This window comes from Sciurus vulgaris (assembly GCF_902686455.1).
Source record: "Sciurus vulgaris genome assembly, chromosome: 6".
NCBI classification, from domain to species: domain Eukaryota; kingdom Metazoa; phylum Chordata; class Mammalia; order Rodentia; family Sciuridae; genus Sciurus; species Sciurus vulgaris.
The window spans coordinates 19,975,934-19,995,007 of NC_136466.1; the positions used below are offsets into that span (position 1 = coordinate 19,975,934).

Sequence of the window (19,074 nt, forward strand, 5' to 3'; positions counted from 1 at the left end):
CCGCCCCCTTTGAGCCCACCCCGACTCCTCCTCTCAGATGCGACATCTGACAACTCATCTGGCCAATGAGAAGTTCTTATTCTGCGTGGGCGGGAGGGCCTGAGTAGATGACCGACGTCCCAGCCAGGCCAATGGCATAGTACAAGTGCGGGAGGGGTGTAGGATGGAGCCAATGGCGCGGTGCCAATGGCGAGCGTGAGGGAAAGGGCGGGACGAAACTGTTCGCGGGAGGGAGGGGAAGGCCTAGGGAACCAAGCAGCGGTGCCGCCGCCGCCGCAGCCCGAGTTGGAGGAGGGAGAAGCCAGGAAGAAAATGGCGGCCGTGGCTGCAGAGGCGGCAGCGACTGCAGCGTCCCCCGGGGAGGGGGGCGCCGGCGAGGCCGAGCCGGAGATGGAGCCCATACCCGGCAGCGAGGCCGGCACTGACCCCCTCCCGGTCACGGCCACTGAAGCGTCTGTGCCGGACGGCGAGGCCGACGGGCAGCAGTCCGCTCCTCAGGCCGATGAGCCGCCGCTCCCGCCGCCGCCGCCGCCGCCAGGGGAGCTCGCCCGCAGCCCGGAGGCGGCGGGGCCGGAGCTGGAGGCTGAGGAGCAGCTGCCCGACCGGGTGGCGGAGCCTGCGGTCGCCGCGTCTCAAGAAGGGCCGGACCTTCCACCTTCCCCAGCGCCGCTTCGCGAGCAGCCCACGGCTCCCGAGGAGCGCGAGGACACGCCGCTGCCCCAGCCCGCAGCCCCGGCGCTGGTGCCGCCGGCGGGCGGGGACTCCGCGGTGTCGCAATTGATTCCCGGCTCCGAGGTGCGAGTCACTCTGGACCACATCATTGAGGACGCGCTCGTCGTATCGTTCCGCCTCGGAGAGAAGCTCTTCTCCGGGGTCCTCATGGATCTGTCCAAAAGGTACCGCGCCCGTGCCCAGCCCGCTGCCGCCGGCTCGGTCCCCAGGGAGAGAGCGAGCCCCGGCGGCCCCTTCGCCCCCGGCTCCTGCCTCCGGGCGCGCGGGGCCCCGCCGCCTGCACCGCCCTCCAGTTCTGAGCTGCGCGGGGCGCGCGCTCCGCGTGGGGCAGCGCGCGAGGCTGGGAGAGCGCGGTGCCTGCCCCAGGTGGACGCCTGCGCGGGCAGGTGTGCCACGGGTCGCGGGGCACGGGTGCAGATGGGCTCGTGGATCTCGCCTCCCACTCCCAGCCTCCTGCCTCTTGGCTCTGGCTTACCCACCCAGGGGCGGGTGGGTTAATGCAAAATGCAGATGGAGTTTTTCGGGAAACCGGGTACTGGGAGGAGGAGATGCACAGGAGGCACTTGTCTGTCCTCAAATAAACCTTTAACTTTAGCGGGGTTGGAGAAGAGGGTGTGTGCATTGGGGTTCTCAGAAGGTTACCTGTCACTCCTTACTGGGGAAAGAGCGTTTGTTAAGTTAAACCTTTTAACTGTTATTCTTACTACTACTGGCAGTAATTCCCCATAGGTAACTATTAAATAGGGAAGCGCAGTTTGCTAATTTTAATGATAGTTTTTAGCAATATCTAAAGAAGAGATAGGATATATATACTTTCTGATCTTTGTTTACATAACTTCTAATACTATAGTATAGATGCAGTTTAAATTTATGTCGCTTCGTGTCCGCACCCCGGCCCCTCCCTCTCCCGCCCCCACGACCTGGGAATTGCACTCTGGGGCACTTTGTCACTGAGCTACATCGTCGGGCCTTTTCATTTTTTGTTTTGAGACAGGGTCTCACTTAAGTTGCTTATAGCCTCTCTGAATTGCTGAGGGAACTTCAAACCTGCCACCCTCCTGTCTCAGCCTCCCAAGCGGCTGGGATTACCCGCCCCCCATGTTTCTCTTTTGATTTAAAATGTTTATGGGCACTGCTTTAAACAGGTAAAATAGATAATTTGCTTTAAGTTAGAGTTAAGTTAACCTTTTTATTCTCTTCTTTTGCAGATATGAAGTGCAGAGACTCCCATTCACGGCTCTCCATTCTGTTTCCTGCAACAGCACACACTGATGGTGTCTCACCTGTTTGGAAATGACTTATTAGTGTGTTTTACTTTTAATTCCTTGCCCTCCCATCAAGTTTCAGAAATCCTTTTCCATATGGGAAAAAAGAAACATTTAAAATTCTTATGGAAGTATGATGTTCTGGGGAAAAGATGGGAGCAGTTACACTTGCTCCATATGTTATTTAATCTTAATTTTTTAATTTTTTTGGCAGTGCTGGCAAAATGAACCCAGGCTTTATGCATGCTAGGCAAGCACTCTACCACAGTTAGTTACAGTTACACCCATCCCTTTTCTTTTCTTTTTTTCTTTTTGTAGTGGGAATTGAACCTAGGGCTGTTCTACCAACAAGCTACATCCCCAATCCTTTTTATTTTTACTTATTTATTTTTGTGGTGCTAGGGATTGAACCCAGGGCCTTGTGCATGCAAGGCATGCACTCTTAACAACTGAGCTATATGCCCAGCCCTATTTTTATTTTGAGACAAAGTCTTGCTAAGTTGCCCAGGATGGCCTTGAACTTGCTATCCTTTTGCTTCAGCCTTCCAAGTAACTTGGATTACAGGTGTGCACCACCCTGCCCTACAATTAAAAAAATTGGGGCTAGGACTTTTGTTTTCATAGTTAGAAAGCAGAATAAGACAAGTGTCTTCTATTGATGTATTTATTAGTGACAGACACTCTAGTGTGTATGCTATTGAATCAAACAGAAGAGGCCAGTGATTGTGAGAGAATCTGAATTTCAAATCTGCAAAAGAAAGGTGCAACAAGGTAAGTAGTTTTTAGAAATGGAATGGATAGTGCTTTTCTTTCCTATTTTTTGGTGCTCATTCTGTCAGTGTTTTGATTTTTTAAAAATTTTTCTTTGGTAGAGAATTGCAATTTTGAGTTTTGGTCTAGTTTGGTAACAGTGTTTCTTATAAATAGTGATTTCTTCAGTTGGAGGAGCTTTCTTTTTTTTTTTTTTCCTCCTCCTTCTTCTTTTTTTTTTTTTTTTTTTTTTTTTTTAAATGAGACAGGGTCTTGCTATGTTGCCCAGGCTGTCCTCCAACTCTTGGGCTGAAGCAATACTCCTGCGTCAGCTCCTTGAGTAGCAGACTGTAGTAGCTAGAATTGCAGGTGACACATGCCACTGTGTCTGTCCATCTGTCTTCAAAGAGCTGTTCTTAATATGAACCTTTTGCATTTGAATGTTTTAAAGTAAAAAGATCTTATCATTACAGTTTTTAAAAAAGCCATTAAGGGGACCATCTCAATTTGTTTTTCAGTGTGAGGTGGAACCTAGGTCCTTGCATGTATGATAAGCAAATTCTCTGCCATTGAGCTCCAGCTCCAACCCCATATCAAATTTTTTAATGCATGAAAATATTCATTGAACACTGAGGTATGTAATGTGATGTGGTACCCCCCTAGGCATTTTGAGTATAGTATGTGTGATACATACACAGTCCCTTGCCTTCTAAAACCTTTGTGGGAGAGGCCAGTCATGGAAGTGGTGAGGAAATAAAGCACAGTAACTTTACAGTTTAGCTATTCAAGGAGTTATTGTAGGACCAATGATTGACTGGTTTGGAGTTCCTTTTTCATTATAAAGTGGAAGATGGACTTGCCAGTATTATTTAAATCTGCACTTGGCATCCCCCCCCCACACTTTTTTTTGGTTTTTGTTGTTTTTTTCCCCAGTGCTGGGGACCGAATCAAGGTCTTCACCCTTGCTAGGCAAGTGCTCTACTCTGAGCCATGCCCTCAGCCCTGTACTTACCCTCATTGTCCTGGGGTTAACTGATGGATCCAGAAAATTTTCTTCTTTTTCTTTCTTTTTTTAAAAATAAATTCTACCAGGGCCATGACTATACTATATTCATTAGTCACTTTAAAAATAATTTGTATCCTATTTGAATTGGCCATTGAATTGTACCTCTAGGTAAAAATAACAGGAGTTTCCTATTGAGAACCGTTTTTGTAGCAGGCATTGGACCACATGCTTTAGTTTTTATAACTCTGGTGGTATTTTTCATTTATCTAGCAGGAAATTGAGGTTCATTTAATTTGGCCAGTTGGCTTGTAAGTAAAATTAGGATTCAAGCTTAAGTTGAACCAATTCTAAAACCTCCATTTTTTTTTTTTTCTACTTTCATATTAAAGAGTTAGTTGGGCTAGCAACTTTTCTTTCAAGCAGAAAGTAAAAAAAAATATGTATTTCTGAAATTTAGTGCTTGATTTTTCGTGACCGTGTGGGATAAAATAAAGGATGTGGATCTTGGTGCCAAGCAGTTTCTTTAGTCAGTTAGGAGCCATGCTTTTGCTCTGGACACTGTTTCCTTAGCTTGAATATTGGAGTACACAGAGCTCTGAAACTTTGATTCCTGTCTGTCTGAGATAACTGGGAAAAAATTAACGTTTGGGAGACCATATCAATGTACGTGTGCCTTTCTTCAGTCTTCAAAAAGACTAGTTACTGCTTTTTTTTTTTTTTTGGTGCTAGGTATTAAACCCAGGGCTCCACGCATGCTAAGCATGTCCTCTACCACAGCACTTGCCCCTCCAGTCTCTCTCTAGTTCTTCTAAGGCTAATTTATTTGGCTTTGGCCAGTTCCCTTAAGCATAAACAAGCAGGCTTAAGCTTTAGTTTATATACATAATGACATTTTAGAAGGAACAGATGATGTTCTTGAACCATATTTTAGATGGTAGTCCCATAAGATTATATTTACCCAGTAAAGTTATAACTGTCTTTGTTTGTGTAAATACACTGACGTTCTCAACCATGACACATTCTCAGAACATATCCCCACAATTAAGCAACACATGACTGCACATGTAAAGTGAATAGCATGAACAAGTGGCCTGTACCATCCTGGTTTGAGTGTTATTTCTCCTTTCGTCTAGGTATCTTGTTTTGGCTGTAAGTAACATGGTTACCCTAAAAGGAGGGTACTTGAGTATCTGGTTAAAAACATTTCATTTAGTATAGTACTTATTTGAAACTGAATGCCTTAGGTAAAACATACATTCTCTAGTTTACCCTAGGCTCTTTGCCTCTTCCTTTCTTTTTTCTCCCCTTTGGTGCTGGGAATTGAAACCATGGGCACTTTACCACTGTACTACATTCCCAGTGGGCCCTCCCTACCCCCTTATTTTATTTTTAAGGCTGCTAAGACTGGCTTTGAATTTGTGATCCTCCTGCTTCAGCCTCCCAAGACACTAGGATTATACGCATGCACACATAGACCATGCCAGACCTCCCCCGCTTTTTTTTTTTTTTTCCCCCTCTTTGGTTGCATTGCTAGTGATGGTACCCAAGTAGTTCTGGTGCTTGCTCTACCACTGAGCTACATGCCCAGCCCTCTTAATTTCAATTTCCTGCATATTGTCCAAGGTGACAGTGTATAATGAAAACAGTTAGGTGAGACTAATCAACAGTATAAATTCAGTTTGAGTTTTCCTTTTCCCTTTTTCCTTTAATCTTATGTTTTTGTCATTTTCATATGTAACAAGCATTCCTTCAGATTAATGATTGATTAATTATTTAGATAGCATAAGAAATCAGTGATGAGGTGCTTTTTGTTGAACTTTTTTATTATGGGAAGTGAACCTTCATACATACATTGCCCAGCTTCAGCATACATCACCCTTCATCCTTGTTACAGTTGCCTTCAGGGGATTATTTTGAAGCAGATCCCAGGCATAACCATAAATATTTCAGTATAGATCTCTAAAAAGATAAATACTTAAACTACCATTATCACATTTAAAATAATAGCAACAGTTCCTTTATATCATTAAACTTCAGTTAGTGCTAAAATGTTCCAGAGTGTCTCAAAATTAACATGTCAGGATTGTTTAAGTTTTGCTCAAGTTAGGATCCCAAAAAAGTTCTTACTTGGAAGTGGTTGATTTTAATTCCCTTGCAGTTCATTTGTTAAACTGTGGACTTCTCTAAGGCTCTGTGTTATAGAATTTTCTACATTTTGGATTTTTTTTTCCTGATTGCATCCCTTTGGATGCAAATATTGGTACTGGGGATTGAACCCCAGTGCTTTACCACTGAGTTATATCCCCAACCTTTTTTAAATTTTAATTTCGAGACAGGGTCTCACTGAAGTGCTAGGCTGGCCTTCAACTTGTGATCCTCCTGTCTCAGCCTCCTGAATTGCTGGGATTACAAGTGTGCACTGTTGTCTGTGGCCTGGCAATGTAAATGTTCTTGTACCACGTCAGCAAACTGAAGAGGCAGCAATTTCAGTCCTTCTAGCGCCTCTTTTGAAAGACTCTGTTCCCTTGTTTTAGGTCAGTAGAAATGATTATGGATATCTTTTATTTGCCTGAAAAGTTTTAGACTTGTCCCTTATACACAACTGTAACTTTAGTAATTCCAAGCATAGAAATATTTAACCAGTCAAGATTATCTGCAAAAGGCAAAAACCTTCAGGTCTGGTTCTGAAAAGGTAGTATCTCCCCTGCTCAATCCATACCTGAAGCAACATTATTACTGAGATAAATAGCTTCATTCTACACAGATTATTCTGTTTATTAGTCCCTTCTTAGTTAAAAAGTCAATGTGAAACCCTGAAAAATCTAACTGAAACTAATTTTTTTTACCTGACACGAATTAAGGAATCACAAAGTACATGTTTGTGTTTAAAAATGCTTGTGCATTTTAATTTTTTGGCACATGCATATTAAAGGTTGTGTTTCAGAACTGATCATTCTACAAATACCATATTGATTTTGTGTGTGTATGTGTGGGTAATGTTTGCATTAAAAAGAACTGAGAAACTGCAGATTTCACTGTCTAGGTTCTTAAAACAATTTGTAGAAAAATTTCTTTTTAAAGGAAATATAAACCAAGACAATGATTTCTTTTCTTTGCAGAGATCATGAACGTATGGTGCAATAGCTCTACTTTTGGTGGGAAAAATATACAGCCATTCTGGTGAAGCAGTGAGTAGTGGTATCAGTAGTTCATACTAAAGTGTCCAGGTTGAGAATTTAGGACCTCAGGTAGTATGCTTGAATGATTGTGTTGTACATATTTAAAACACTTAAGTATTTTTGCGTGTGATTATTCTGCTTATATCCCAAGATGTCAATAAAGGGCTTCTTCAATAAAATAGTAGAGTCAAGTGTTAGTCACTTTCTGATCCAGACAATTTAGGGTGTCCACTGTGCTTTTTTGAGAGTTCTTCCATTGCATGTTGCACTAATCTGATTTCTTTTGTTTTGGAAGTGATTAGTTGTTGGGCATTAAAAATCTAGCTTAAATCTAAGAAAAAAGAATTCTGGTATCAACAAATAGTTTTTTAAGTACATTTTATATGCCAGTTAACTAAATATATCATATACAAATGATGCCAGACATGTTCTATTGGATTTGATGTTTCTAATGAGGTTAATTTTCTGCCTTTTATGTGTAAATAAGACCATACTTTCCATGTACTGTTTTAAAGTAAAATTGCATGTGATCTTCCTAAGATTGACTTTTCTTTGGGTGCTATTAAAGAATTCATATTATATGCTTATGTTTACTGTTACAGCTAGTTTCCTATTGATAAAAAATATGAAAGATAATATTAGTTATTTGTGCCTGTGAAGTGCATCATTATTTCTTGTTGGCACTGTTTTCCCTAAATTCCCAAATTAATTCAGACTCATGTTACCAGTAGAACAGAAGCTGGCTGGACATATCTTAGAAGAGCATGAGTGTAGGTTAAGTGATATTTGGTGAATTTAATATAAAATGATTTTGCCAAACATGTTTGGGCAGTGGTCCTCAAAACAAATGCGCATAGATTTCTGAGCTCCATTCTACCAATTTGCTTTTTTTTTGGTACTAGGGATTGAACCCAGGGCACTCAATCTCTGAACCACATCCCCAGCTCTTTTTAGTTTTTATTCTGAGATAAATAGGGTCTTGTTAAATTGCCCATGCTGACCTGGAACGTGTGATCCTCCTGAGTAGCTGGAATTAATAGATAAGCGCCACCACACTTGGTGAAAGAGAAACTCTTTGTACCTGTTTTAAGAAGTTACTGGTTAATTTAGAATGGGACATAATTATAAGCCAAGGAATGCATGTGGAGCTGCGCAGACTGGTGGCAGATCCAGGCTCTTACTGTAGAACTGGTTAGTAAGCTTGCAAATGGTTTCTCAAATTTGATTGCCCACTGCAAGTTTAAGTAGTCTATAATTTTTATCTTTTTCCCTGAACTAATTTATAAAATTGCCTTACTATGAAACAGTATTTTTCAACCTGTAAAACTCATACTCTTTATATTCCTACCAGCTAAGAAGTTTACCAAGCTTTACTTTCCATATTTAATAGTAGCTACTGCGTATTTCTCATTTCTATGTCAGACTCTGTGCCCAGTGCTTTGTATACCTTGTTTCCTTTAATCCAAGAAATTTGAATCAGTAAATTTTTTAAATACCTATATTAATATCCATTTCACAGATAAGACAGGTTCAGATTAAGTAAACTTCCTAAAACTGTAAATGGCAGATATTAATAGGAATATCCAGAATTCTCCCCTCTCCCCCTGTTTTGAGGTACTAGGCATTGAACCCAGGGATACTCTTTGAACTATATCCCCATCGCCTCTATTTTTTTTTTTTTTTTTTTTTTTTTATTTCTTGTTTTGAGACAGGTTCTTGTTAAGTTGCCCAGGATGACCTCAAATTTGCAATCTTCCTGCCTCAAACTCCCACCCCAGCCTTCAGGGTTGTTGGGGTTACAGGTGTGTGCCACTGTGCCTGGCCTCATTTCTGTCAAGTTTATCTGCAATTCCATAATACAAAAAGCTTTGAAAACTGAACTTTTTGTTACTTTTTTTTGTGCCAAGGATTGGACACAGAGGCACTTGACCACTGAGTCACATCCCCAGACCTTTTTATTTTTCACTTTGAGATAGGCTCTCACTAGATTGTTTATAGCCTCACTAAGTTGTTGAGACTGGCATCAAACTTGTGATCCTCCTGTCTTAGTCTCTCAAACCACTGGGATTACAGGCTTGTGCCACCATGCCTGGCTTTTTGTTACTTTTTGATGACAAAACCTAACCTGACCTAAGAAGATGTAAGGCTATTTTATCCATTTAGTATGGATAATCATTCCATTTAGTATTTAGTTCTTTTATTTCATTTCACTGCTGAAACATTAAATACTTGTGATGGTGCTTATTATTTTAAAACCTGGCATAGTCTTGAGCTCTGAAGCTTGTTTGCCTCCATTGCATTCAGAAGGGAGCAGCAGACCTGTTAGTGCCTCCACTTCCTTAGTGGAAGAGTGGAGGAGAGAGCCTAAATAACTTGATGCGATGAGAAGCTGACCTTGGGCCTGCTGCCAGAATTCATAACCTAGCTCCAGGGTTCACCAGTGGTGTGATCTTGAGAAGAGTGCTTACTCTCTCTGCTTTGGTTTCCTCAACTATAAAATGGGGGGGGAGGGGGGCAGGGAGCTGGGTATGGTGGGGACACCAGCAGTTCCAGATACTCATGAGGCTGAGGTAGGAGGGTTTCTTGAGCCCAGGAGTTTGAGGCCAATGTGGGCAACATAGCAAGACCCCATCTCTTTAAAAAAAAAAAAAAAAAAAAAAAAAAATGGAAAAGGGAAAAAGAAAAGCTGGGGCATTGCTCTGTAGTAAGACTCATGCTTAGTGTGCTCTGGATTCAATCGTCACCAGCACTTTGCACACATGAATAAAGAAGGGATAGTAATACTTTACTAATGGGGTTGCTGTGAGGATTTAAATCAATTAATGTAAATTAGTATTTATTTAGAATAGTGCCGGACAGTAAGTGCTATACAATTATTAACATTGTTACTTTATGAAGTAGGTACTAAGTAGCAGAACTAGGGTGAACGTGACAAGTCACTTAATAAGGGTTGGCTTGAATGTCTACTCAGCCCAAACCCAGTGATACTGTGGCCTACAGTATAATCTGCATCTTTCAAATGCTTTGAAAGGACTTGAAGCAACTTTGGATAGTATTGGGGAAGCACAGCTTTCCTCTTTTAATAAGGAAAGATATCACTGTGATATGTGAATGCAACACACAATAAGGGGGGTAGGGAAGAATAGAAGTTCATTGGATTAGATGGGGGAAATGAAGGGAAGGGAGGGGGCATGGAAATAGGAAAAACAATAGAATGAATTGGACATCACTTTCCTGCGCTCATATCTGAATACTCGCCCAGTGTAACTCCACATCATGTACAGCCACAAGAATGGGATCCTAATTAGGATTAGTAATACTGCATGTATGTATAGAATGTCATAATATACTCTACTGTCATGTATATCTAAAAAGAACAAATAAAAATAAATTATTGCCACTATAAAAAAATAAGGAGGGATGATGTGTGTTTTATTAGGGATGAGATAACAGTGGCCTTCACAACGGAGGGGGAGGTGTTTCCCAATTTTTTTCCTTCCACTAGCACTTTTGGGCAGATGGTTTATGAGGAAATTACAGGCTTGGTCATGAAGAGAAGGTTACAGCCTCATTAGGGAAATTTAGTCCTTCCTATATACTCTTTAAATATAATTGAAAAAGGCTCACCTTTGAGAAGAATCTATTTCAAAGTAAGGGAAAGCAAGATAGTTTTGAGCACGTCTTTGTACTCAGTAAATAATGGGATCAGATGAGTGTAGATGAGTTTAAAGTTTTTAACAAAGTGATTTTGACAACTTATGGTCATATTACTGTAGAATAGTCAGAAGCCTTCAGTGGCTTCATTTTGTTAAGAAACTAGTTATTTTATTTTTTGGTACTGGGAACTGAACCTGAGAGGTGCTTTACCACTGAGCTACATCCCCAGTCCTTTATTTCATTTTTTTTTTTGAGGTAGGGTCTTGCTGAGTTGCTTAGGGTCCTGTTGAATTACTGAGGCTGGGCTAGAACTTGTGATCCTCCTGCCTCAGCCTCCTGAGTTGCTGGGATTATAGTCACGACTCCCTGTGCATTGCAAGAGACTAGTCATTAATTATTCATCCGCCAGGTACCTAGACCCCTTCCTTGGACACACTCTCACTAGCACCCTCCCCCTTCCTCCAGGAATTCCCTTTATTGCGTGTTTAAGTCTCTGAATCTTTAGCGACATTAAAAAATGGGTAAATAGACTTTACCATTTACCATTCCTTGTTTTACTTTTTTTTTTCCTTGTTTCTCTTTGGTACTAGGAGTTTAACCCAAGGGGTGCTTAACCATTGAGCCACATCCCCAACTCTTTCTTTTTTTATTTTGAGACAGGATCTCACCAAGTTGCCTAGGACGTCACCAAGTTACTGAGACTGGCCTCAAGTTTTCAATCCTTCTGCTTTAGCCTCCTGAATTGCTGGGATTATACACATGTGCTATGGTGCACAGGATGTTTTAATCTGCTTGGGCTTTTCTAGGTCCTGTTGCCTTTAAAACCCATTTCCTGATCATCAATGCACAGTGATTTCTTTCTGTAACTTCATTTGGTAATGACTGTTGCCTCTGGTTTCACCTATAAAGCTGGGTCCTAGGGTTAGGACTGTTTATACTATCAGACTAATTCACATGCAGGTATTTATTTACTTAGCAGGGTGGTGGATTCAACCCAGGTTCTGCAAGCACTCATACATGCTAGGCAAGCGCACTCCCACTACAACTTCAGCCCCAGCAAACCTCTTTTTTTTGAGTGTATATGTGCATTAGTGGTCCATAAGATGAATTTCTGGCATCTACACTTACGTAGGACAAATTGTTTTTTATAGATTTTCTTTGCTTAAAAGTTGGTGGAACTGGCTGACTGTGGGGTTCTTAAAGTACTGTACCCAAAAGGGGGTGCTGAGGATTGAACCCAAGGTCTCATATGCTAGGCATTTGCTCTCATCACTGAGCAGCGCACTTGGGCCCCTCTAATTAAGCCATTCTCATAAACATTTCAATACCAATGATCTATTTTACAGTAAATCTGCCTAAAAATGGTTTCCAAAATCTTGGCAGCTTGCCAAGATTTATACTAAGGTAATAGATATTCAGTATCTGCTTCACCTACACAAAAGATGAATTACTTTTAATGAACTTAAGTTCAAGTCTACATATGACTGACCTCTTATTTTTTTATAGAAGACCAAAGAAACTAGGGCCTGTTAAAAATCCTTTTCTTTCTGCCACATAGAGAATTGTCCTATGAGAAAACACATGCCCAGAGAAACCATGTCTATTTGTCTATTCATTTGCCAGTGGACACTTGGGCTGCTTCTACTTTTGGCTATGGTGAATAATGCTATGACTGTGGATGTGTAAATATCCTTCTTTCAGTTGTTTGGATATATACAGCCAGAAAAGATTGCTGGATTATATATTTATTCTATTTTTAATTTTTAAAGGAATAGGTGTACATTTTTTGGTAAAATTTTGTATTGCATCTAACTGAATATTAATTTCATTTGTTCTGGATTAAGTTTTGGCATGATAGTTTGTCATCACAAGAACAGGAACTAAACCAAGTAAGCTTACTTCATAATTTTTCCTTTTTAATCATTTAACCTATTGCTAATGGTAAGGACAGGTAGTTTCTAAAAACACCTGCTTGAGGCTGGGCACAGCAGCACTCCTGTAATCTCAGCATCTTGGGAGGCTGAGGCAGGAGGATTGCGAGTCCAAAGCCAGCCTCAGCAACTTAGTGAGCTGCTGTCTCTAAATAAAATATGAAAAGGGCTGGGGGTGTGGCTGGGTGATTGAGTGCCCCTGGGTTCAATCCCCAGTACCAAAAAAATACAATAAAAAAAAAATCTGCTTGAAATAAATCTGCATATTATTTTTCAGGTGGTTAATTGCATATAATATTTTCCTACAGCAGAAAGGATTTCATTTTGTCTTCTACTAATCTGCTGGAAGGGAAGTCTCGTCTAGCCAGAGCACTGGGGCCTATCTCAACTAACCCTCCTGAATTTTTTCCTGAGCCTTTAATTCCTTGGGATTTCTCTTCCTTAGTTTTTAATGCCTTTGCCTTTTATTTCTTTATTTTTAGTGTAAAATATTTTTTGAAAATCCCCTCTTACAGTTGGAGCTTGGCAAAAAGGATTGGAGGGAAGAGAATGAGAATGAGTTGTGCACTGTTAAAACTGGTGTAAACAGGAAGGAAAAGAATATAATCCTAGGTCAGAGATGAGTTGATTTGAGTTTGCTGTGAAGTTCATGCTGATGAATCCTGATCAGCTTTAAAAAAAAAAATTTTTTTTTTTTCAAAATAAGGTAAGAATTATAAATATGTCTGACTTAAAATGGGGTAGTTGTTGGTAAACATTTTAGTTATGTTAAAGTACTCCTTTGAAAAAGGAATTTGGATAATGGTTATGAGCATATCCCAAGAAGCATGCAGAATTTAAGTATAGGATTGATTGTTAATCCTAGAAATCTTTTTTTTTTCTTTTTAATTTTTTTTATTAAAAATCATAAATTTACATAGGGCAATGTTGTTTGATTCATTCTGTTATTTTTTCCCTTCCCCCCCACCCCTCCCACCCCAATCCTAGAAATCTTGAGCAAATACAACTATATAAAGTTTATTAGTAGAAGAATAAAGACTTGGAGGGGGGCAAGTATGGAGGAAGGAACTACTGTATAGAGGGTAAAGAGGGGTGGGAGGGGTGGGGGGAAGGGAAAAAATAACAGAATGAATCAAACAACATTACTCTATGTAAATTTATGATTACACAAATGGTATGCCTTTATGCCATGTACAAACAGAGAAACAACATGTATCCCATTTGTTTACAATAAAAAAAAAAAAATGTGCTTTCTATGTTCATCAGTAAAAGCAGCTATTTTAATATTAAGTCATTGTTTCTCAGTAAAAAAAAAAAAGAATAAAGACTTAATTCATTTGATCAAGGCTAAAATAATCAAAACATCCAGACATCTTAACTGGAATCCAAATACTAGAAAATATTTTCATATTTTCTATAATAGTCACATTTTTGGATTTTGACTTACTTAGATCTTCCACATTTACATCATTGATTTTATCATTGCATTAGGCTGAAATTTTTTTTTTTTTTTTTGTACTGAGGATTGAACTCAGGGGTAATTGACCACTGACCTAGGTCCCAGTTTTTTTTTTTTTGTTTTTTTTTTAATGTTAAGGTAAGAGTCTCCCCAGGTTGCCCAGGCTGGCCTCTTGTGATCCTCCTGGCTCGGTCTCCCAGGTTGCTGGGATTATTGGTGAGTACTACCTCACCACACCTAATCTTTTTTTTTTTTTGACTGAGTATTGAACCTGGGGGTGATTACTACTGAGCTATATCTCTAGCCCTTTTTATTTTTTGTTTTGAGACAGGGTCTTACTAAGTTGCTGAGGCTGGCCTCAGATTTTCGATCCTCTTGTCTCAGCCTCCCAAATTGCTGAGATTATAGACATGCGCCGCTGTGCCTGGCACAGCTGAGAATTCTTTGTTTTTGGTACCTGGTATTAAACTCAGGGGTGCTTAACCACTGAGCCATATCCCCAGCCCTTTTTTTTATTATTTATTTTGAGACAGGGTCTTGCTAAGTGTCTTAGGACCTCACCTTGCTAACATGCTGAGGCTGGCCTTGAACTTGTGATCTTCCTGCCCCAGTCTCCTGTGTTGCTGGGATTAGTGTGCCACTATGCCAAGCTCTGAAAATACTTTTTTATAGTGATATCTCTTGCCCTGACACAGAGTAACTATTAAACCCCAGCATTCTCCTCCCTCAAAATTTTGGCACTCATTATTCTTAACTTCTTTGGAAGATAGTTATTTTAAAATTTTTTTTCTAGAATGGGGTCTTCCTTTGTTGCCCAAGATGGTATTGGCCTCCTGGGCTTGAGAAATTCTCCTACCCAGTCTCTTGAGCAGCTGAGACTACAGGCTTGGTAGACCTTTGTACATGTTGGCAAGTGCATTATCTCTCAGCTATGCCCCAGTCCTTTTTTGTTTTCTTTTTGTTATACTGAGAATTGAAACCAGGGCCTTATATAATGCTAGGCAAGTGCTCAGCTACTAATTTTTTTGTTTTGGGGCAGGGTGGGTGGTGCTGGGATTGAATCCATGGCCCTGGGCATGCTAGGGAAGTGCTTTACCAACTGAGCTGCATCCCCAGCCCAGTGCTACACTTGAGATGCGTTCCCAGCCCACTGGGAACATTTTTTATTTTGAGACAGGGTCTCCCTCACTAAGTTGTCCAGGCTGGCTTCAAACTTGTCATCTTCCTGCTGCGGTCTACTGAGTACCCGGAATTACAGATGTGTACCACCACACCTGGCTAGAAGACAACTATTTTTAAAAACTGTATTTTAGCTGGGCTTGATTGCCCATGCCTGTAATCCCAGTGACTTGGGAGGCTGAGACAGGAGGATTGCAAGTTTGAGGCTAGCCTCAGCAACTTAATGGGACTGTGTCTCAAAATGAAAAATGAAAAGCGCTGGGGATGGGCAGGTAGCTTAGTAGTAAAGCACTCCTAGGTTAGATCCCAAGTACCCAAAAACAAAATCAAAAGGAAAAACAACAATGTTATTTTAATTAATTACAGATTCAAAGAAGTTGTGACTGTAGGGTAGAGAGGTCTCTTGCACCTTCACCTAGTCTTCCCCATAAATCATTTTAATTTTTTTTGCAGTGCGTAGGATCAGACCCAGGGCCTTACTCCCATTATGCAAGTGCTCTATCACTGAATGCATCCCTAACCCTTTTTAAAATTTGGGACAAGGTCTTGCTAAGTTGCCCAGGCTGCTCTTGAATTTTTGATCCTCCCAACTTCAGCCCTGCCCACAGAAGCTGGGATTACCAGCTAGAATTATTATTATTATTTTTGGTTCTGGGGATTGTGCGAACCTAGGAGCTTTCATGAGCTAAGTGCACTTTACCACTGAACTTTACCTCCAGCCCAGAATTTTTGGGTAGTAGTTAAAGAAGACTGAGAATGGGTAAGGAATATAATAAGTCACTACTCCATTAGTATGCTGCACTGGGGATTGAACTCGGCGGTTTAGCCACTGAGCCATATTCCAGCCCTTTCTTATATTTTATTTAGAGACAGGGTCTCGCTGAGTTGCTTAGTGCCTCACTAAGTTGCTGAGGCTGGCTTTGAATTTGTGATCCTCCTGCCTCAGCCTCCCAAGCTGCTTGGATTATAGGCCTGCACCACCATGCTGACTGGTTAGTGGTTTTTAAACTTTGTTTAGTGGTAGCAGGCATTAAATCCAGGGCCTCATGCGTGCTTGGCAAGTACTCTTGTCACTAAGCTGCGTCCCCAGCCTTTTCCATTTCTTTTCATTTTTATTTGTGAGACAGGGTCTTGCTAAACTATCCAAGCTGGCCTCAAACGTTCAATCCTTCTGCCTCAGTCTCCAGAGTAGCTGAATCATAGGCCCTCTGACTTTCAAACTTTGGAGCACAGTGACTGATAAAATTTATGTCTGTGTGTGTGTGTATGCACACGAAAACATTCACTGCAGTTAACAGACTTTACTCTTGCTGTTCTTAAATGCTGATTTTATTTTTATTATAGCATGACCCTTGAATTGATATCACAGCCAGTGTCTCCATCCTCACTTTGGTAACACTGCTCTGGCAGTGCTATCCACAGAGGTTGGCAGCCTGATTGCTCATGATCACTGAGATGCAGTGATGATATGTGATTCTACCTTTTTCTCTTTTCTGGTCTTTTTGGGACCTTTTATTATTATTTAAAAATACTTTCCTGCTTTGCTAGTTATTCACTATCCAGAGTTACTGGTAAGTTTGGGTCCTTCTTTTTTCTTTTTAGTGGCCTCTTATTTCCATTCATAATTACATAATTAAGTGCTTCCCTCTATTATTAGAAACACTATGAGGCCTGAGGGTTTAGCTCAGTGGTACAATGCTCATGTGTGAGTACCTGGGTTCAGTCTCTAGCCCTGCATACAAAACCAAACCTAAAACAAAACCCTTAATGTTTGAGTATTATATATGCTTATGGAGGAATGGCAAAGAGAAAACTAACCCAGGTGAGAACTATTAATGTTCCTGTTGAATTCCATAGAATAAATAAATCAGATTCCATGACTTTCTTTTCTTTTCTTTTTTTGTACCTGGGATTGAACCCAGGGGTGCTTAACCACTGAGCCCTTTTTATTTTTTTTTATTTTTTATTTTTTTTCACTTTCAGTGTCTAGGCATTTTATTTATTTATTTATTTTTTCTGATTTGCAAATTTATTTTTTTTGTCTTTTTTTATTGTAAACAAATGGGATACATGTTGTTTCTCTGTTTGTACATGGCGTAAAGGCATACCATTTGTGTAATCATAAATTTACATAGAGTAATGTTGTTTGATTCATTCTGTTATTTTTTTCCCTTCCCCCCACCCCTCCCACCCCCCTTTTTATTTTTTGAGACAGAGTCTCGCTAAGTTGCTTAGAGCCTTGCTAAGTTGCTGAGGCTGACTTTGAATTTGTGATCCTCCTACCTCATCCTCGAGTTGCTGGAATTACAAGTGTGCACCACCATGCCCAGCTTTTGGCTTTCTTGATGTAACCAACTTTAAAGTAATTGGTTGGAGTCATGCTCACATTGAGTGTGTATATATTTCTTTACAAATTTTTACTTATTCTTTTGTAGTGCTGAGGATTAAACTCAGGGCCTTGTACGTGCTAGACAAGAGCTGTACCACCGAAGCTTCACCTTCATCCCCCACGTTGAGAGTATAACTTCAAGACATGAGGAAGGGGCATATTTTTATAATCCTGCTAGGGACACTAAGGCAGGAGGATCAGAAGCTTGAGGCAAGCCTGGGCAACTTGAAATTGTGATCACAAATAAGTAAATCAATTGATTTTTAAAAGGGCTGGGGATAAATCCTGGTGGCACAGTGCCACTAGGTTCAATCCTCAGTATGGGTGGGTGGGGGGCATATGAGGAGGGTCCTAAACTCTACTGTTATAATATAAAATTAAATGAAGTAAATTTTGGCTAAGAAAAATGGCTAACATTTATTGACCTTGAATCCATTTTTTTTTGATCCTGGAAATTGAACCAAGAGGTACTATTACCACTGAGCTACATCCTCACTCCTTTGTTATTTTGAAATAGGGTCTTGCTGAATTGTCCAGGCTAGCTTTTAACTTTCGTTCCTCCTGTCTCAGCCTCCTGAGTCCCTGGGATTACAGGTGTGCACAGCACGCCTATTATCTGTACTGTCATTTAAAAAAAATATATAAGCACATCTGTATATAGAAAAGGTGAACTACTCAATAAGTCAGGAAGCAAGCAGTTTTCAGATGTTATTGCTGGAATAAAAAGCAACTTTCTACAGAATCAAATACAGTGAGGAGAGTGCCTTTCCTTTGGAACTAGCGCGGACCCACACTTGTCATACTATAGGGGAAAAAAATGCTTTCCTTTTTCTTTATGGTTTGTAAGTACTTGCTGTTAATTTGTTGGTTTGTGGTAGCCAAGTGTCTTCTGAAGACTTTAAGAAGAAAAGTATTTAGGTATTAAAATCGGATACCTGCTCTGTGTTGGCTCTTTTTAAATCTCTGCCCTAGTTGTGTTACCCAATCTCAGGAATTTGTTCTCAGCAAAGATTTTCAGAACCTTTCTGGGAGCATGAGAACATTTTTTTAAGATTCTGAGTGCCAGACTTCAGAAAAACAGACATGTACAACATTTGCGTCTAGTTTGAGGGGTTCTAACTCACTACCTGAAGCCAATCTAAGCACCTTTGCCTTATAGGACTGGCATTAGAATTGTATTGTTAGATACTGTTGGATTCAATCAGTGCTCAAATTAACATGTTAACATATATGCTAAAATTCTTGAAGGTGTGATGTGACTTTTAGGTGAAGGCAACTAAAGTATATAACAAGTTTAAAGGTCAGGTTCTTGACATTGAGCCTAGGCAAATTAAACCAGCTACTTCTCGGTCTATGTGAGAAGCAAAGTTATTGACCCCTGTTTTATCTGAAGCTGATCATTTTGAAGATTTTGTATTCTGGACTACTGCTTTGAAAATTGAGTGTCTGGGGGCTGGGGTTGTAGCTCAGTGGTAGAGCACTTGGCTAGCACATGTGAGGCACTGGGTTCGATCTTCAGCACCACAG

At 40.5% G+C, this 19,074-nt stretch overlaps 1 protein-coding gene across 7 annotated transcripts in view; it reads left to right on the forward strand.

Annotated features, from left to right (window-relative positions):
• Positions 1–242: 242 nt before the first annotated feature.
• PWWP2A (PWWP domain containing 2A) overlaps positions 243–19,074 on the forward strand; it is a 35,211-nt gene continuing 16,379 nt past the window's right edge. For all 7 annotated transcript variants that reach the window (XM_079144968.1, XM_079144972.1, XM_079144973.1 and 4 more), the window contains exon 1: positions 243–896. In XM_079144968.1, the coding sequence (XP_079001094.1) occupies positions 313–896 (584 nt within the window). In that variant the 5' untranslated portion in view covers positions 243–312. The remainder of the gene's footprint in view (positions 897–19,074) is intronic.